The sequence below is a fragment of the Diabrotica virgifera genome, chromosome 3 (assembly GCF_917563875.1).
Source record: "Diabrotica virgifera virgifera chromosome 3, PGI_DIABVI_V3a".
Lineage (NCBI taxonomy): Eukaryota > Metazoa > Arthropoda > Insecta > Coleoptera > Chrysomelidae > Diabrotica > Diabrotica virgifera.
This window is the reverse complement of record NC_065445.1, coordinates 93,673,146-93,691,936: the sequence shown is the minus strand read 5'-3', so window position 1 is coordinate 93,691,936 and position 18,791 is coordinate 93,673,146. Positions and strand designations below refer to the sequence as shown.

Here is an 18,791-nt window from a genome sequence, read left to right as displayed (position 1 = left end):
GGGTTGACATGGAGAGGATATGACATGTCGACAGTGCTTCTCATGGTGGCATAATTTGTAAGCCGTCCCCCACGGGTGGTAAATTCAGCTCGTTTTCTTCATATTTTCTTACCTTAGTAATGGAATCCACCTCTTTTTTTTCAACCAGATCCCTTGGAAACACAAAGAGTTACATATATCTCTTTCACTATATTGTTTACAATCCGGGGCAAAGCACATTACAATTTTTATTATACAAGATACAATGGTTCACAAAAGTTCCTCACCTTTGCTTGATGAATATCTAGTGTTAGAAAATTATCGAGAATGAAAAATCGGATAATATTCTCGAGAATATTCTTAAGAATATTGTCGATATGGAGAATTTTTTGAGAATGAACCCTATGACGTGCTTAGGGATACTGTTAAAGATGAAATAGGGTATTAAAAATCATGAAATTATATACAAAATTATAGACGAAACAGCGCTGTAAGAGCAGTAAAAAGAAGCACGAAAAGTGGGTCCCGCGGTGAGTGTAGTGGATGGCCAGACTATGCTGTAAAATATCGCGCAGCAACGTAGGGTACGACCCATTTTTTGCGCTTCATTTTACTGCTCTTACAGCGCTGTAAATTGTCGCTTGTCTGGTCGTAGCCTTACCAGCCCATTCAGCAGTAAGTCGGTTTCTTTTAGAGGAGTTACCCCAGGCTGTGGGTGAAAAAAACGTGATATAATTCAGGAATTTTTGAAACCTATCAGGTGGACGATGCCAGGAATAACTTCTACTAAAATGTAACCAAAAATATTGTGCTAATTCAAGAATTTTTGAAACCTATCAGGTGTTGTAAAGGACGATGCCAGGAATAACTTCTACTAAAATGTAACCAAAAATATTGTGCGCTTTTTTTATTGCGATTTTCATTTGTTAAATTTGTAATTTTTAATGATTTTTAATTTTGTAGCTTAAGATATTGATTTTAGAGACAAACTTTTTAATAGAAAGTTGTAGTAAATTAAAAAACCTACAATTTGAGCCATGGTAAGTTTAATTTCGTTAATTGGTTATTGCAAAACAGCCTGCGAAAGGTCCAAAATGGCCGTTTTTTACAATTGCATTATTTATTGTACAAATATTTTTTTTTTATTTTTTAAAGCTTTAAAATGAAGATCTTTCAATTCCAAACATAAAAAAAATTGTAAAGCCAGATTAACGAATTTGTTGCTTAGATATTATAAATTGTTTATCCCAAGAGGTCAAATGTCGAAGGCTATAACTTTTTGAAAAAAAAAATCGTAGAGAGTTGGTGAAACATCCAATCTCCTTCTAAAGAGTTATATTTTCATATTCTGATGAATGGGTAAAACATTTTTAAACCTCTAATTTTTGGGCTTGAAAATAAGGGGGCAAATTTCGTTATAAACATTTAGAGCTGAAGCGGCCCTGTACATCCTATGAGTTTTTAACTTACAGATTATTGTTACTGAAGATAAAACGAAGATTTATAAAAAAATAAAAAATTTCTACGACCAACTGAAGCTGAGATAATTTTAGGGTTTGAAAATAAGGGGGCAAATTTCGTTATAAACGTTTAGAGCTGAAGCGGCCCTGTATATCCTATGAGTTTCTAACTTACAGATTATTGTTGCTGAAAACGAAACGAAGATTTATAAAATAATTAAATTTTTCTACAACCAACTGAAGCCGAAATAATTGTTTTTTTTTTTCTTAAATCGTATTGCCTTTATTTATAACAATTAAGAAATTATTTTACAGTCATTGACTAAAGAAATACGTGTATTATCTTAAAATAAAAATTATTATAAAATATAATTACATTTAATTATTAAAAGTTATTTTTTAAATCGGTGCTTTTGGAAGCGGCCGAATTTTGCTTCAAATCCGCGCGCTCGGAAAATTTTTACGTAACTTGTATTAAATTTTGACAGAAAACAATTTAATAATATTACCATTATAATATACAGTCTATTTACCACTGTATTTGTTTTTCTTGATAAACTTTTATATGTGAAATCCAAAAAGAATAGTCATTACAAGAAGAAAAAGTTTTATATTGTATATTATAGTAAGAAGTAACATTATTATTATTTTATTTATATAACAATAAAAAAATTAAAAATATAGTTATATATTTCATATATATGTATCATTTTTGTACATGATAAAAAAGATTCTAACAGATTCTAAAATATTATTAAATTGTTTTCTGTCAAAATTTAATACAAGTTACGTAAAAATTTTCCGACCGGGCGGATTTGAAGCGAGCCGGGCGGCATATTTACAGATGCTAGCGTGTGTAGGCACCAGGGTGTTGAAATCAGTTAGGGTTTGGAAAAACAGTACATTTACAGATGCTAGCTTGTGTTGACACCACGGTGTTGAAATCAGTTAGGGTTTGGAAAAACAGTACATTTACAAATAGGCCAGGGTAATAAGACAAAAATATACCCTGTTCGTGACACTCGAGCAGCCAGGGTACTGAAGCGTTTTTTCGACAAGTAATACCTTTAGGAACAAATTGTAACTATTTCCTGCGTAGGATCCGGCGGCCATTTTTATTTATAAACAATTAACTGTCAAAAAATGGCATTTCTTCCTTTTTTTTTCAAATCAATGGAAAACAGTGAAATTTATGATTTTTTTAGTACAAATATCTTTGAGATTATGAAAAAAGCTTTAAAATGACATATTACAAAGTTTGATACACTCATTTATTGTTATTATATTTGCTAAAAAAGGTCGGAATTGCAAAAAAAAAATATTTTCGCAATAACTATTGTAAAAATTAATGCACAGGTTTGAAATTTTTGTCAAATGAGGGTTCTTTGATGCTTAATATGTGATTAAAATTTCAAAGCGATTAATTGAATTGTTTAAATTTTATTCGAATTCTTTATCCCAGAGAGCATTTTTTTTGCAAAAACATAAGTCAGAAAAAAATGACGTTAGAACCATTCCACAGGTGTCAAATGGAAGAGCATGAGCTACGTTTTCAACTTGGTTTAAAAAAAGCGAATAAAAAATGCATTTATTAGTAATAAATAATTATGCAAAAGTATCGTAAATCTTTCCTTATAAACTTTTTTGATAACTTTTTCCAAAAAAAATTAACATTTTTACCCTGTTTTAAGTTCACAACTACCAAGTAATGTTATTTATATCATAATTGATAAAAAATTGTAATAAATATATATAATTTCTTATATAACAAAATAAAAAGTTTACAAGGAAAGATTTACGGTACTTTTGCATAATTATTTATTACTAATAAATGCATTTTTATTCGCTTTTTTTAAACCAAGTTAAAAACATAGCTCATGCTCTTTAATTTGACACCTGTGGTATGGTTCTAACGTCATTTTTTTCTGACTTATGTTACTGCAAAAAAACTGATCTTCTCTGGGATAAACAATTTGAATAAAATTTAAACAATTGAATGAATCGCTTTGAAATTTTTATCACATATTAAGCACTAAATAACCCTTATATGACAAAAATATCAAAGCTGTACACTAATTTTTACAATAGATATTGCGAAATTATTTTTTTTTGCAATTCCGACCTTTTTCCGCAATTATATTAACAATAAATGAGTATATCAAACTTTGAAATACGTTATTTTAAAGCTTTTTCCATAATCTCAAAGATATTTGTACTAAAAAAACCATAAGTTTCACTGTTTTCCATTGATTTGAAAAAAAGGGGAAAATGCCATTTTTTGACACTTAATTGTTTATAAATAAAAATGGCCGCCAGATCCTACGCAGGAAATAGTTACAATTTGCTCTTATAGGTATTACCTGTCGAAAAAACGCTTCAGTACCCTGGCTGCTCGAGTGTCATGGGAAAAACCTTATTACCCTGGACTAAAATACTAACAGATTTGAATACCAGAGTGTTGAAACCAACTAGCTTTTTTAGTGGTTATACATGCATATATGCTAACGGCTATTGACATTGAATTTATATAATTTATATACCTACTGGTGTGGAAAAATATTTAAGTGATTTAGGTATTAATAAATAATTAAACGTTGTTGGGATATAAACAATAATATATTAACACAAAAGAACATCATAAAAAATGTTGTTCTGAAGCTATTTCCTTGTGGCATTTTATAATTAACTATTTAGATGGGAAATAAGCCACAATTAAATTGAAAAAAATAATTTTTGTTAACGTTTCGACGCCCAAATCGGGTGTCGTTGTCAAAATACAAAATAATACTAAATTAAACAAAAATGTTGTTGCTTAGTAAAAAATACTTTAAAATGTATAATATATGTCTGAATTGCCAATATAAATGAGTCAGATTAAATAAATTATTACAAGAATTTTTTACTAAGCAACAACATTTTTGTTTAATTTAGTACTATTTTGTATTTTGACAACGACACCCGACTTGGGCATCGAAACGTTAATAAAATTATATTTTTCAATTTAATTGTGGCTTGTTTCCCATCTAAATAGTTAATTATAAAAATGCCACAAGGAAATCATCACGCCTCAGAACAACATTATTTTTTATGTTGTTCTTTTGTGTTAATATATTATTGTTTATATCCCAACAACGTTTAATTATTTATTAATACCTAAATCACTTTAATATTTTTCCACAGCAGTAGGTATATAGAATCAGTGTCAATAGCCGTTAGCATCTATGCATGTACTCGTATAACCACTAAAAAGCTAGCTGCTTTTAACACTCTGGTGTCCAAATCTGTTAGTATTTGTAAATGTAGTGTTTTTCCAAACCCTAACTGAATTCAACACCATAGTGTCAACACACGCTAGCATCTGTAAACGTACTCTTTTTCCAAACCCTAACTGATTTCAACACCGTGGTGTCAACACGCGCTAGCATCTGTAAATGTACTGTTTTTCCAAACCCTAACTAATTTCGACACCCTGGTGTCTACACACGCTAACATCTGTAAATATGCAGCCGGGCGATTTGCAAAATTCGGCCGCTCGCAAAAGCACCGATTTTAAAAATAATTTTTAATAATTAAATGTAATTATATTTTATAATAATTTTTATTTTAAGATAACATAAGTCTTTCTTTAGTCAATGACTGTAAAATAATTTCTTAATTGTTATAAATAAAGGCACTACGACTTAAGAAAAAAAACAATTATCTCGGCTTCAGTTGGTCGTAGAATTTTTTTATTTTTTTATAAATCTTCGTTTCATCTTTAGCAACAATAATCTGTAAGTTAAAAACTCATAGGATGTAGAGGGCCGCTTCAGCTCTAAATGTTTATAACGAAATTTGCCCCCTTATTTTCAAACCCAAAAATTAGAGGTTTAAAATGTTTTACGCATTTATTTACATCAGAATATGAAAATATAACTCTTTAAAAGGAGATTAGATGTCTCAGCAACTCACTACGATTTTTTTTCCAAAAGTTATAGCCTTCGACATTTGACCTTGGGATAAACAATTTATATTATCTAAGCAACAAATTCGTTAATCTGCCTTTACAATTTTTTTTATGTTTGGAATTGAAAGATCTTCATTTTAAAGCTTTAAAAAATAAAAAAATATTTGTACAATGAATAATGCAATTGTAAAAAACGGCCATTTTGAACCTTTCGCAGGCTGTTTTGTAATAACCAATTAACCAAATTAAACTTAGCCTACCTCAAATTGTAGGTTTTTTAATTTACTACAACTTTCTATTAAAAAGTTTTTCTCTAATATCAATATCCTAAGCTACAAAATTAAAAATCATTAAAAATTACAAATTTAACAAATGAAAATCGCAATAAAAAAAAGCGCACAATATTTTTGGTTACATTTTAGTAGAAGTTATTCCTGGCATCGTCCTTTACAACACCTGATAGGTTTCAAAAATTCCTGAATTATATCCTGAAATCGACCTATTTTTCACCCACAGCCTGGGGTATGTGGATAAAACCATAAGTACTGAAACTTCTTTCAGTCGTTGCACTGGATGAAGGCATGCTTAATATATCAACTGCTATTTTGGTTAATTTTGTCCCGAAACATGTACCTTTCCACCATATGATTGGGTCTAACTTTTGAGTTGATTTTACAACGTATGATTTTCCAAAAAAATCCCTCCCTAGACCGATAAAGTGCCAAATCTGCCATTAGTTCAGCCGAGTCATCACCGTATTTAAAAGTTGCTAAATTATCTATAAACGCAGTTCCCTCAACTTGTTCTTCTCTGCTTAAGTGAACACCATTAAACTTAGGATCCAATATATTCGCTGCCAAATGAATTGAATGTACATATTGCCATTTGTTTTCTTTTAGAGACAAAAATTTTTATTGCTTTTTCTTCTTGTTTCAATTTTCAATAGTGAACTTGACGATAGTAGTTCTTTGTTTATATGATTTTCTAAGTTAAAAAACATTCAGTTACGCTTATTCAGTAAAGCTTTTAACGTTTTGGCGCTTTAAAGAAAATTCTCGCCGAGAATATTCTCTTTTTACATCATTATGAATATCATTAAAAAATTGTATTTCATAGAAGTTTAAGATCGAATTATGGTGGTATTATCTCAAAAACACTATACTTACGCAGAGGAAGCAACACTTCAACTTTATAGGAAGTAAAAAGGCTTGAAATTGTACAAATCCTAGCTTTTCAACTTTTGTTTACAAAGTGATAATAACAATATGACAGTCGTGACGTCATACTTCGGCTGTCAGTCTTAAAAATCTTTTCGTATTTTTCTATATTTAAACTATATTTATGTATTATATCAGACATTTCTGCCATATAGAGTATTTCTAGCAAATTTAGATTAATGTGTTAACACATTAGCACAAAATTAATAGTAAAATTATAAAATAATCTCTTATTTTTGTAAATCACACATAAAGCATACACATAAGATCGTCCCCCGCGACGTCAGTGTACCACGTGACCTATAATCATAGTTAACGCTACCAGCGGATACAGATACATAAAATAATGTAGAAATATTTACAGATATCAAAATTTTAATATTCTATAATCAAATTTATATTTTAGGTACAACTACATAATGGTGATATTTTCCATATCGTTTTTAATAATATCTTATTTATTTACTTATATATTTGGACCAGTGGGATTCATTTTAGCCAATTGTATTAATATGACAGCCAGAATCATTCATAGGTAAGATAAAGAATATTATTTACTATTAAAGAATATTATTATTTACAGTTGCCAGATGACGCTAGTCACCTACTCCATACACGTCAGTTGCAATGCGGGGATAAACTTTCATGCTTTGGTCACTTCGAGCAGAGAGCAGCAGGCGTACGCCTCTCCGATGATGACTCCAATAAGAGTCGAAAATCGTCGATTTAGAGTGCTGGACTGCGCTCCCTGTTCTAAGTGAAAAATAAGATTGTTTTGCCTTCGCATTGCAACTGAATAAAAATGGTATACAATTTTATTTTAATATTATTTACTATTTTCGAGTTGAATTAAATTAAATATTTTGTTGAACTATTTGAAACCTTTCAAATTGTACAAGATATGTTGATGTACCTACAAGTAAAAATGTAAGAGTTCGTCATAATTAATGTTATATTCTCTTTTATTGATTCGTTATTCAAATATTAACCTTTCTATGCAATTCTTCTTTTTTACTGGATATAAGTACATAAGTACAATGTTTTCAGTACATCGCAAGTGATTAAGGTATTGTGTCTCTCCTCTGGTGTACTTCGTTTAGTAACTTTCTAAAGTACTCATACCATATTTGCTTTATTTCAACATCCGTTCTTAACAATCTTCCATGCGCAGTCTTAATCTGCCGTACGTGAATCTAGTCCTTTGATGGCTTGTCTGTGCTTTGCATTGCTTTATCACCTTTTTATTCTCTCGGGTGTCTCCAACTCTTGACTTTCCCTACTATGGTAACATACTGGTCTTTTTTGTGAACTATGGATTTATTGAAGATAAAATACGCAAATTTGAACTTTAAATAGTGACGTTTTTATTGTGTGTGTTTGTGTTTTATTGGCACTGGTTTAAGCAACCAACTGGCCAGTCAATGTGTTTTCAGTTCTCTCTTTTACAAAATATATGCTTAGTATCTAAATTTAAAACTATTACTACTACTAAGTTTTTTACTTAGTTTTTTTTTTATTTTTTTTTGTATTATATTTTTTATTTATTTTTTTTTATTTAGTTTTTTTTGTTTTTTTTTTCTTTTGTTTTTATGTATATTTTTTTACTACGCTAAGACCTAAACCCGATTCAACACCTCGGAGGTTTAGATCTTCTTAGTAACTTTTTATTTTATTTTAGTATTTTTTAATATAATTTTTTTATCAGAGCTTTAATTTTAAACAATTAACATGGTTGTATAAAATTTTATAAATATCTAGATTGTTTGATTGTAAAAGGTATATAACAGGGGTGGCCAAGCTTCTTAATAGTCCGAGCCACTTTTCACAAGTTGAAGTTTTTCGCGAGCCGCAATAAAATACTTATTCAAAAAGTATCTATGTATAGAAGGTATTTACAATTTTTTTAACAGAACTTTTACTTACTGAAAACCCAAATACAATTACGAAATATTTAAACTTAATTACATTTTTGTTTTCCTTCTTTTGATAATTCTTTAGAATTTGGTGATTAATATGTGACTTCTCAGTAATTCTTTTAGATGCTGGTTAGGTAATATTGATCGGTGTTAGGATTTCACGAATTATAAAATGGAATAAAATGGTCCACACAAGTACGTTGTTCCTAATATGGAAATAATTCGACAAGCATTCTTTTTTAGGGTACCTTCTTGGATTCTGGTACAAATTTCCAAAATTCGGTATTCGGCATCGACTTATAGTTTTATTTTCGAGCTTGATCTTCTTGCGTCTCTATTAATTTTAATTCTCCAGATGTTGTTTGGGTCATATATTGGTAATAATAAAAAATTCACCTTATGAACTATGTTCATTTCAAATGAATTCGGAAAAAAATGAAGAGACGATTTAACATATTTTAAGTCTTCAAATCTATTTTGGAGTTCGGTCAATATTCCTTCCGGATTTTTTATATACCTACTCGTTAAGTTTTTCTAGTATAATATGGTAAAAAAAATTTCTAAGTCGAGTAAAATGATCTAAATGCAAAATGTGTACCTAATACAAATTACAAATTACATCTGTAGCAAGAGTTATACAAAAATCGGTCTGGATTCGGTTGATTACTGACATTTACATTGCGCCACTCTTATGTAATGTTCGTTAGCGCAGTTTTCGATGTGTCATATCATTCTTATCTTGGATGGAAATGGAATTTGTTACAAAGTCTTTCATGTTTGTTGTCAGTAAATTAAAAGACATTTTGAAACACATATTATGGAACGATAATAATTTTTTTAAATCATATCTAATACAAAATTGAAAAATAACTCAGGTACAATCGAGAGCCACAAGTAATCCTTCAAAGAGCCGCATGTGGCTCGCGAGCCGCAGTTTGGCCACCCCTGGTATATAAGATTAAAAGGAAATTGTACATTAACTTGAACTAGATTGGTATAGAAATGTGATATTTCAATAAAATGTAAAGGACATTCTAACAGCATATGTTGTAGATCAGCTAGCTCTCCACATAAACATTCATCATTATCTACAAGTCCTATTTCTCTTTTTTAGACTGGAGTCAGACAGTGATTGCTTCTTATTCGACAAAGTTTTGATAAAGCCTCTGTTGGAAACTTGATTAAACCATGTCTTGATGGGAAGTGTAGGCTGGATTTTTTTGTAATACTTTCCTTTGTCTGAATTGTTGTATTGTTCCTGCCATTTCATCCGTTTGATAGACCTGATAATAGAAATTATGTCTCTCATAGGAAGTTGATAGGTTCGCAGAGCGGATTTCTTCATTGTTGCTTTTTTAGCCAGATTATCTACTATTTCGTTGTTTTTTATACCAATGTGTGCTTTTATCCAGCACAATATTATGTTTTTGCCCGATTTCAAAGCTTCACTGTTCATTGCTATGATGTAACTGATGATATAATTTTCTTCAAAATTATGTACATTATATTTCAGTTTCTTTACAATGCTTTGGCAGTCTGTAACTATAACATAATTGAGCTGTTTTTGATTAATACATATTTTATATGCTTCTTTGATTACAATGAGTTCAGCTGTGAAAATTGTCATTTTATCAGGTAATCTGTTGTTTATTTTTATACTTTTTTATGGGTAATATATAGCATATCCAACTTTTCCTTCCATTTTTGAACCATCCGTATATAATTTCTGATAACTCCCCCAGTTGTTTTGTACACACTGAAGGTGGTCTATTTTAGTAAGGAAGTCTGTCGCACGAATATTACTTAAATGGCAGTTAACTGGAGATAAATAATCTTCATAATTTAGTTTCCGAGACGAGCTTTGTTCTATTTGGTGTATGTCGCCAATGGAATTGGAAACGTTGAGAAAGCTTTCCACAACTAAAATCAGTTTCTTTTTTTCCCCAGTAATAATGAGTTAGGTATGAGGTGGTTAGTTGAACAATTTTATTTAATAGCAGTTTATCGTTAACCGCCACTTTAACTATAAATTTCTCACGTAGGTATTCCCTGCGTAATGAAAGTGGAGGTTCATTATGTTTTTATTAAAATTATCTGAATGAAAATTATTATATGTCACACTAACAGTGACATTAATTTAATACAATTTGAAAAACCTTATTCGCGATGTTAAGTCACAACGACGACCTCTCGTGGATTTCGGCTGAACTAACATTGAGGGTGTTTTCAGTGTCAAACGCTGACCGCACATGCATTTGAAACAAGTAGGTAATTATTTATTATTATTATTTATAACATTATTTATTTTTACATATATTATATACAATATACAACCTCGACGCCAACTTTTATTGAAAGCTAAAGATTCCATGTTAATCATTTTATATTGTCCAATAATTAATTTAAACCATATAAAAATAACTAATGAATATTACCTACTTGTTTCAAATGCATGTGCGCTTTAGCGTTTGACATTGAAAACACCCTCAATGCTAGTTCAGCCGAAATCCACGAGAGGTTGTCGTTGTGACTTAACATCGCGAATTAACACTAAATTTCAACAGCCTTCATCCTTCATAAAGAACGTATTAACCACAGACGATTCAGTTTTTAACGATGAAGGTTCTAAATTATACATGCTTTTCCCAAATTTAAATCCAAACTTTTGTAATGTTACTATGATAGACAAATACTAGATTAGGTCTGGATCCCGCGTATGAAAAAAAAAAGTTGATTAATAATAAGCTGAAAATTTGTTTATAGCTAAGGGTGTCTAGTCAGACAAACTTTGATATATGGGAACACTGGAACAGGGGAGGCTTTAATTGTCGAACAGGTTAAAAATTTGAAACGGTCACACCACGAAAACGGCACATTTATTTTGTCCGACAGAACAGACTTAAACTCTCCGAACAGAGATTAAACTCTCATGCAAAAATCAGACTGCTATTTATCACCTGTCATAATTCCTGTCATTTGACATATTCTACATGTTCCACTCATTAAAACGCCCATTTGGTGATAAATAGCAGTCTGATTGTTGCATGAGAGTTTAATCTCTGTTCGAAGAGTTTAAGTCTGTTCTGTCGGACAAAATACATGTGCCGTTTTCGTGGTCTGACCGTTCCAAATTTTTAACCTGTTACACAATTAAAACTTCCCCTGTTCCAGTGTTCCCATATATCAAACTTTGTCCGACTAGACACCCTTAAGCTATTAAGAAATTTTCAGCTTGCTATTAATTAACTTTTTTTTCATACGCGGGATCCAGACCTAATATAAAAAAGTAATTTCACGAAAGTTCCCTACATAATAAATAAAAATCTGTTACTATGTTATTTATTTAGGTATGTTATTTTTTTTCAACGAAAACATTTAAAGTGTGTGTGTTATTGCGTTGCCGCTCCTGCAATACTCAGATCAGATTTATCGATGGATTCTTATGTAGTTTTTTCTTCTGAATCCAAATCTGAAAACGGCATTTCGATATTTCTAACCATCTTCGAGATAATCGACCTTAAAGTCTAAAATACGTCACAATCGTTTTATTTTCTTCCGACACACTACATGTCCAGCTGAAATCGTTGCTATTAAGTAGGCTAGTTTTTTAATCTCGATTTGTTAAGCAAAGCATAGGTTATTTACATTTGAGTTTGACACTTCGTGAATGTCAAACTAAATTTTAAATTAAGTACAGTGGAACTCCGATAAGTCGGCCCCCGATAACCCGGAAGTCCGGCTAACCCGGACCGACTTTTCTCAGACAAACATTTCATCAATAAAAATGTATGTAATATAATATTCGGAACATAATGGGTATTTGTGTAATTTGAACCAGATATACCATAGTAAAAATGACTCATGGCACACAACGTTCATTGTCAGGTTATCGAAAACAACAGGCACCTGTAGTATTTATTTCAAACTGTCTTAGCATTGTTTAAAAAGACTATTAAAAAATTATTTTTTTAAACAATGGCCTTAGTCTTCACTGTTATTAAATAACATAACATCGGATTGAGAGGGTATTGTGTGTAGTGTGTAGTACAGTTGTATTGTTCGCTTCCGTTCTGTACTCGTTCGTAAATCTATCCACATTTTGTGTTTGCGTGTTTTTTTTTTGTCTACGTAATGGCAAAAAAACATAAAAATGTTGTAGTGACAATGGAAAAGAAACTAATTCTTGATATAGGCGTAGTTTAGATGTGTACTGTGCATATATATTTCATGTTATTTCAATTATAACGCAGTATATCTGTAAGTATACCGTATTTTATTAATTTTTACCATTTTCTCCGACTAACCCGGATCGGCCGCGGTCCCGATTAATCCGAGTTAACGAGGTTCCACTGTATTAATAAAACATCAATGACATTTGATAGTGAATTTAATTATTATATAAAATAAATAAGATGTTCAAAAATACAATTCGAGTATATTTTAAAAGCAATAATTTATTAACAGCTTTAAAAAGTAGTATTTAACAGCTTTATTAACAGCTTTTAAACGAGTATTCGGCCTCCCCTTTATGATAAATGGACTTTTCCATTTGCTATGAAATTAAAATATAGTCGGTTCGCTAAACTCAACACAACTGGCTAGTGATTTTAGTAGGTAATTTTTTTGTTTTTGCGAATTTTGCCAAAATTGACAAAATTAGGTACTAATTATTTAGTAATTATTAACTAATTAGTAATTATTTTTTTTGCCAAAGTGGCAAAATTATTGACTAAAATCACTAACCAGTTGTGTCTGAGTTTAGCGAACCGACAGTATATTATGAAATAATATTGTTTGGTATAAAAAATTATGGTCTGATATGTCCAATTACATCCTTCTAATGGAAAAAAATATTTGAAGATTTTTCTCAAATTATGGATACCAACAACATTTTCATTTATAACTCTTTTATTTTTAATTTGACGAAGAAAAGTTATTCATAAAAAGCTCTTCATGTTCTAAGATTTAAGATGCAACCATCATATATGTAAAATTTTATTCGTTTTATACGAGGTATATAAAAAATATGAATTTCGATCAAGAGTAAACTACCTTTATAGTTCATAACATTTAAATTAGATTGATATAATTGCACGTTTTAATGTGCATAATTATTTATGTTATATTTAATAATTATTAATTCTAAACTACTTTTCATAATAGCAATTTTCCATATTATGAATTAAAATAATAATAATAAACTCAGAGTAGTTCATAGTAAACCAAACAGTAAACACGTATTATTTGTGGCTCACATTGAACATTTATTTACTTGAGTTATACAAGTCAGTTTTAGTGAAATTTTCACAAAGTGTTCATTATTACAAGATACACAACCGTGAGTACCTATTTTTATTGGTTATCCTATGTGAATCCCGATATATGCAATAATTAATTATATTGCCGTTTATATCAGCACACAAACAAAAAAACTGGTCTAATTTATCATTTGTCGAATATCGAATATCTACCTACAAAATATAATTGCCATTTAATTGATTTTTAATTTTGGTTTAAATTGTAAATTGGACGAAGAATTAGTTATACCTGTGTGTATAAACTGTAAACAATCTACCAATAACACACAATTTATAAAATGTTCGGGATGTATGAATTCTTTGCATACTTCTTGCATTTGCTTACAGGGCGATGATGCTAGTCGGATCACACGAATGCGTAGTAAAAATGTAAAAGTACTATGTAATACTTGTAGTAATGGAGAGGACAAGCTCGATCAATTGAAGCAATTTTTAACCAATATTGTGGAAACGAAATTGCAAGAGTTGGAAAGAAAGATTGCTAATATTAACACTACTATACATTCCGAACATCAGGAAGATATAATTGAAGAAGCCATGGACCGTATTAATCGATCACATAATATCATTTTGTATAACGTCCCAGAAACTAATTCTGCTGTGGAAGACAATAATAAAGTAAACGAGATTCTAATTACAGTACAGGGTGATAATGTAAATAAGATTTCTTCAAGACATGTGCACAGAATTGGTAAACGTTCAAATAAGGCTCGTCCAATCAAAGTGACCTTTTCCACACCCGCACAGGATAAGTCCTTTTTGCGTACCAAGAATAAATTAGCCACATCTACTTTTTTTACCATTTCAATCTCTGATGATAAAACACCTCGGCAGAGAGAATACATGAATAAACTTCGGACAGAACTGAAACGGCGAACAGATCATGGAGAACAGAATTTGACGATTAAGTATGTAAGGGGCAGACTTACTCTAGTCAGTAAAACTGATGGCTCTTTAAACTAAACGTGTCCAGCAGTTCCAAATCAAGTAAATCCCAACACGTTGAACTTACATGTTACTACCAAAATGTACGTGGTCTAAATAGCAAAGTTGCATTATTTAATGCATTAGTAATTGTGAATTCGACATCATAGCATTAAGTGAAACGTGGTTGCACGGTGATGTTTCGAGCATGGAACTCTTTCCGAATAATTATGTAGTATATAGAAAGGACCGAAAATTCCATGTGGTGGATAAGGTGAAGGGTGGTGGTGTAGTGCTTGCGGTAAAAGACTTCATAAAATCCGAAATATTGGATATTACGGCTTTCGATGCTCAATTTCCATTAATTGATCTAATCATTGTCAAGTGCCAGATTGGTTACAAACATTTTTATACAGTTGTTGTTTATTTACCGGATAGGTTAAGTTTAGTTGACTTTGAATATTTTTTCGATTGCTTAGGGCAACTTGATTATTTATATAATAACTCCATATTACTAGGCGATTTTAATGTTCCAAAGTTCATTGATAATGATATGTCTGATTTCCAAACTTCTGTAGTTTTAAGTTTTACGGGCTCTACTGGACTTAGACAATTTAACAATGTTGTTAATCATTTGGGTAGACTGCTAGATTTAGGGCCGGTACTTTATGTCCCGGTTAAACCTCGGTTAGCTAACCGGGGTTTAATCGGGACAGAAAAGTACCCCATAGGGCCTCTTGCGTTGTAATAAAAGCAATTATAATTATTATTATAATTATTTATGAATATAATAATAAGTATAATTGCGTTTATGTCTATGTTATGCATATATTTCTGTCCCGATTAAACCCCGGTTAACTAACCGGCTGTTAACGGAGACATAAAGTACCGGCCCTAAGTCTTATCGCATTTCAGTTGTGAAGTGAAGCATGATGACTCACCTCTGCTCTATGAAGACTCTCATCACCCAACTCTTCAAATTACATTTACGGATATATTTGTGAAAGAGCCTATATTTAGGTATGGTTCTGAGCAAATAACTTGTAACTTTAAAAAAGCAAATTTTCCTGCTTTATATCGAGAACTGTACGAAACGGATTGGAATTTTCTGGATACTACTAGTGACGTTAACGTAATTTTAAGTAATTTTTATGATAAAATGTTTTCTTTGTTTAATACGTATATTCCAGTTTATAAAAATTTTAGTCATAAATATCCACCCTGGTTTGATGCTGACATCATTCAGAACATCAAATTAAAAGCAAAGTTTCGAAAAAAATTTAAAAGATTCAAAAATCATTGTGATTTGCTTGAGTTTCAACGGTTAAGACACCTTGTCAAATCAAAAATCAGTTTGGCATACAATGTGTATGTCGATAACATTCAAATATCTCTATCCATCAATCCCAAGAAGTTTTGGTCGTATGTTAATGCGAAAAATAATAGTTCAAGAATTCCTGGTGTAATGAAATATAATAGCATTACTACCTCCGAACCACAAAATATTGTGAATGTTTTTGCAGAATTTTTCAATAGTGTTTTTCTGTCATCTGATATTAATTTTAAAGCTAACTCTTCATCAGTTAACGCAGATTACTTAAATTTTTATCCTATTGTAGAATCTGAGATAATTTCTGCTAGTAAGAAATTGAAAGACAAAATGACGTGTGGACCTGACAATATACCATCTTTTCTGGTTAAGGATTGCATAGGTGCCTTAACTGTGCCACTATTAAAAATTTTTAATTTATGTCTTCTGAATAAAGAATATCCAAGTCTCTGGAAGGAGTCAAAAGTGTGCCCAGTATTCAAAACTGGTGAAATGGATCAGGTAGAAAACTATAGACCAATTTCCATAATTTGCAATCTGTCGAAGGTTTTTGAAATAATTTTGTATAATCGTATTTATTCAAGAACTCGTAATCAGCTGTCTCAATACCAACATGGTTTTGTCTCCAGTCGGTCCACTGTAACAAACTTATTAATGGTCACACAATATATTTCAGAGGCCCTAGATAATAGAAGTCAAGTTGACGTCGTCTATACCGATTTTTCGAAGGCGTTCGATAGAATTCACCACGGAGTATTGCTTTCTAAATTATACCACTTTGGTATTTCTGAGGATGCTGTTACTTTTATGAGGTATTACTTGTCAAATAGAACGCAGTTTGTTTCTTACAATGGTTACAAATCGGCAAAGTACCTTGCTTCTTCAGGGGTTCCACAAGGTTCTAATCTAGGTCCATTATTGTTCTTGTTATTTATTAACGATCTGTGTGAATCTATTTCTGCACCATGTTTATGTTATGCTGATGACTTAAAGATTTATTCATTGATAAGCGACCTTAACGATTGTTATTTTCTGCAGAGTGAACTGAATCTCGTACATGAATGGTGTAAGGAAAATCATCTGAATCTTAATGCCAATAAGTGCAAGGTGGTTAGTTATTCCAGGAAACAGTCTACTATATACCATCCTTATATTATTGATGGCAATGAACTGGAACGTTTGACTAAAATTAAAGACCTTGGAGTTATATTTGATCACAAACTCACTTTTGTTAAACATGTTAATATAAAGGTTAGAGAAGCACTTAAATCTTATGGATTTATAATTAGAAATAGTCGAAATCTCACTAATACTAAGGCCATTAAATTACTGTTTTACACTTTTGTACGCTGTAAACTGGAATATGCCTCTATCATTTGGTCACCGTTTTATGATGTACACATCCAAATTATAGAACGGGTTCAGCGTAAATTTTTAAAATTTTTGTCTTATAAAATTAATGGTATATATCCTACGAGGGGTATATATCCTACTTGGAGAATATCAAAGTGGTTGTAGGCCTGGTCGGTCAACAACAGACCAGATCTTTGTGCTAAGACAAATACTGGAAAAAACCAATGAATTCAATATCGACACATACCATCTTTTCGTAGATTTTAAATCGGCCTATGATAGTGTCCTAAGAAATAAATTGTATGAAGCCATGGATGAATTCCACATCCCTGACAAACTGATAAGATTGGTTAAGGCTACAATGCGTAAAGTCGTTTGCAAAGTCGAAATACAGGGCGAACAATCACAGGCGTTTGAAACGAATATTGGGCTGCGACAGGGAGATGCGCTGGCGTGTCTCCTCTTCAACATAGCTCTGGAAAAGGCGGTCAGAGATGCCCGAATAGACAACAGAGGAAATATTTTTAATAAATCATCCCAAATTTTGGCATATGCCGATGACGTGGACCTAGTTGCCCGCACAACACGCAAACTAGAAGAAATGTATAACACCTTCTCAAATGCCTCAAAAAATATGGGCCTGACAGTAAACGAGGAGAAAACTAAGATGGTGGCATCAACACCCAACAATAGAGCCATAAACATCGGTCACCAATTCTCTGTTGATAACTCTACCTTTGAAGTGGTGGACAAATTCACATACTTAGGCTCCCTGATCACCAAGGAAAACGTCATGACAGAAGAAATCAAGCGAAGGATAATCCTAGCGAACAAATGCTATTTTGGACTGAGTAGACATATGAGAAGCAGAAACTTAAGCCAAAAAACAAAAATAACCATATACAAAACCCTTATACAACCAGTGTTGACATATGGATCGGAGACATGGACCATCTCCAAGGCAGATGAAAACCTTCTGCTTATATTTGAACGAAGGATCCTGAGAGGCATACTCGGTGGCATCTGTGAAAATGGTATTTGGAGGAGGAGGTACAACTACGAGGTATACCACAGATATAAACATATATTTGGTGGAAAAGACGTAGTATCTCTTATAAGAATAGGACGACTAAGATATGCAGGACATCTAGCAAGATCACAGCATAACAACCCTCCTAGAAGAATCCTTATGTCACAACCTGTGGGAAGTAGAAATAGGGGTAGGCCAAAACTTAGATGGAAAGATGGTGTAGATGAGGATGCGAGAAAAATAGGCGCAGCAAACTGGCAACGGTTGGCAATGGATAGGACTGACTGGCGTAATAGACTTGGGAAGGTCGAGGCTCTT

General features: G+C 31.6%; 1 protein-coding gene across 1 annotated transcript in view; it reads left to right on the top strand.

The window, feature by feature from the left end:
- Positions 1-18,791, top strand: part of LOC126881936 (protein RFT1 homolog) — a 71,252-nt gene that overhangs the window by 51,142 nt on the left and 1,319 nt on the right. Inside the window, exon 8 of the mRNA XM_050646672.1 lies at positions 7,009-7,137. Within this exon, the coding sequence (XP_050502629.1) occupies positions 7,009-7,137 (129 nt within the window). The remainder of the gene's footprint in view (positions 1-7,008; positions 7,138-18,791) is intronic.